Here is a 2682-nt window from a genome sequence, read left to right as displayed (position 1 = left end):
GATTTTTGACCAGAGATTTATCTTTTATTGAATTATTTTTATTTAATTTTACATTATTATTTTTTGACTCCACTCACCATTGTACTCAAAAATATATCTTTTTAGAGTACGAATTTTATTTTTGGTGGTTTCGACACCCATCAAGTAGACAATTACGTAAATGAGAACACGCCAGTTTATATTGGTCCTCAAGAGGGTTTGGAAGGCGGCTGACAAGGTAGTAGCGTTGCCGGGGCAACCAAAAGGGTTAAAGTTTGATCAATATTCAGGGTATGTTACTGTTGATCCGAAGACTGGTAAAGCTCTCTTCTACTATTTTGCGGAGTCCGAAAATCCTTCTAACAAGCCTCGTGTTTTATGGCTAAATGGAGGTACATTTACTGTTATTATTATCATTTTTGGTTGATCCTAGAAAGCATTCTCTATGGGCGTTTCAAGGAAACATGTTCTTAGTTTGGTGATGGCAGGACCAGAGAGCTCTACTCTGGGAGCTGGATCAATGAACTAGCTAGGACCATTCCGAGTTAGAAACTGGCGTGTTCCTTTGCTCCTCCGAGGAACCCCACAAAAAATCTACCACAAATAGATTCTATCATATTAAAAGCAGATTAGGAGGACAACCCAAATATCTAACAAGACCATAGTACGTAGTTGACATACAAATTCAGGGATCGGAACTTGCTTGGAAGTAACATAGAAACAAAATATACAGATAAAACTCAAAAACAGACGATTGTTTTTATTCATTTAATGGTACATTTTTGTTCGTAAAAGTGCATCTTTTGCATGTTATTACAAGGATACAAATTAAAAAAATAGACGGAATGGTGCATTTTGTTGGTATAAGTGCACCTTATTTAACATACTAGTACAACAGTGGAAAGATGTCTGCATGGCAGCAGTACATCATCCATGCATAAACTGAAAACCCACACCATAGACACTAGATAATTTAAGTACCCAAAGAAAGTCGTTTATCCTCAGCTGATCAATAGTAGTGCTTGATTAATTCCTGTGCCAGAGGAGTTTCGTTTCACCTTTGGCCTCAACAACGAGTGCTTTATGGATAAATGTGGCGCCCTCATAATCCTGATTTTGAATGATAAGTGCGTAGTACTTGCCTCCTTCACAATTCCAAGTGAATCCGCCAATCACGGCGATGAAAAGCAGCTTGCCGTGGTGAAATTTTTCCACTACAAATTGTCCGATCCCGACCACGTGAGGGTCAGCCGGCGCCACTGGTTGTATTGAGTTGATGTCGATCTGTAAATCCCAAACATTTTAACCAGTGAGAAAATCGCAAAACAATTGAGTTCCCAAAATCAATTAGAATCCTTTCAAATAAACAAACAATTAGAGGACTAAATCCGATCAGTCAGTAAGTAACTACATCACTCAGAAGAAGCTTAATCAAACAATTCAAGAGACCGCCTACCCATATGTATGGAGACAACTAGAAATGTAAAATATTGCTTAAGACAATTCAAGAACGTTGCTATTACTTTAATTTGCAACTCCTCATACTTTTCGAAATACAAGTTGTTTATGAGTTGATTCTCAAAACCACACACAAACTTGAAAAAGAAGGAAATCTAGCTCTGGCTAGGCAATAGAATCACTATTCACCTGATCAGTGACAGTAGCAGATTTGGCTTCAGCCATTTTTTCCCTTGGAGAACTAGCTAGCTAATTAATATGAACGAAAATGGATACTTGTAACTGGTTGTGACTGTCGAAAACTTGTTTGCTGAGTTTAGCATATCAAAATAACGAACCAGAGTCCTCGTATTTATAGGCCTAAAAATGTGGTGACGTACCCCATAAGTAAATTCATTACTTGTCGGACCTAATCACCAAAGTCACGGCCGACCAGCATGGGACGCGTCTTTGATAAGGTCAGTGTGAAAAGACACACCGCCCTTTGAAGAATTTTTTAATGGCACGCAATCTATATTTGGCTAGAAATGCCAGTTACTAAGTAAAGGCTTAATTAGGAAAAATTTTGCTAATGACCACACCTAAATTGCTATATAAATACGCATACACACTTATATTACACATCTCGAATTGCTATACTTTTACAAATAAACTATATTTTTTTCAAAAAACTAATACGAATTTCTTTTAACGAGTGTCCATTGAATACTCATTAGTCAAATTGAATTACAAATTAGAATGGTTAGGAAATAAAATGTAATTATCAAATGAAGGTAAGATGGTGAGAGATTACTTTATATGGCAATGCATTAGTGATTTTTAATCATGTGGTCAAATGATTATTATTTCCAGAACAGTTTGTCATCACAGAGGAACGAAAATGAGGTTACTAGAAACATAGATGAGAAAAGCATACACGGAAGGGAGATGACCAATACTGTTGATCTTATCCAAGAATTCGAGGATATCTTGACTTTTAAAATCTTGATTCCCAGAAAGAACAGTAGTTAAGAGGTTGCTTCGCCAATGAAATTGATTTAGTATTGTGTTATTTTGATTTCGACGTGGTTAGCTCCTCACGTTCCTCACGTTCTCTAATAAAAAAAAACAAGTATCTGTTGTCAAGTTTGTGATTTAGTATCGTTGTCAGTTTGTGACTGGAAGGCAGGCAGTTAGTCAACGTCAATTGGATGACAATAGTCCTCCTAACTTTTAAGATAAAATTGACCTGGTATTGTAAATTAT

General features: G+C 36.5%; 1 protein-coding gene across 1 annotated transcript; it reads right to left on the bottom strand.

Annotated features, from left to right (window-relative positions):
• Positions 1 to 707: 707 nt before the first annotated feature.
• Positions 708 to 1752, bottom strand: LOC113766973. Its single transcript, XM_027311137.1, has 2 exons — positions 1627 to 1752; positions 708 to 1263 (listed from the first exon to the last, which is right to left on the bottom strand). Exons 1-2 carry the CDS (start codon positions 1660 to 1662, stop codon positions 1006 to 1008), a joined length of 294 nt encoding a protein of 97 aa, XP_027166938.1. The 5' UTR covers positions 1663 to 1752; the 3' UTR covers positions 708 to 1005.
• Positions 1753 to 2682: the final 930 nt, after the last annotated feature.

Source organism: Coffea eugenioides, chromosome 3 (genome assembly GCF_003713205.1).
Source record: "Coffea eugenioides isolate CCC68of chromosome 3, Ceug_1.0, whole genome shotgun sequence".
In the NCBI taxonomy this organism is placed as follows: Eukaryota; Viridiplantae; Streptophyta; class Magnoliopsida; order Gentianales; family Rubiaceae; genus Coffea; species Coffea eugenioides.
This window is presented reverse-complemented; position numbering and strand designations above follow the sequence as displayed.

Excerpts from the sequence above, each read along its gene's own strand:
- LOC113766973 (XM_027311137.1), bottom strand. The coding sequence starts at position 1,662 with ATGGCTGAAGCCAAATCTGCTACTGTCACTGATCAG. Across the intron at positions 1,264-1,626 it reads CTGCTACTGTCACTGATCAG|ATCGACATCAACTCAATACA; the intron begins GTGAATAGTGAT and ends TGGGATTTACAG.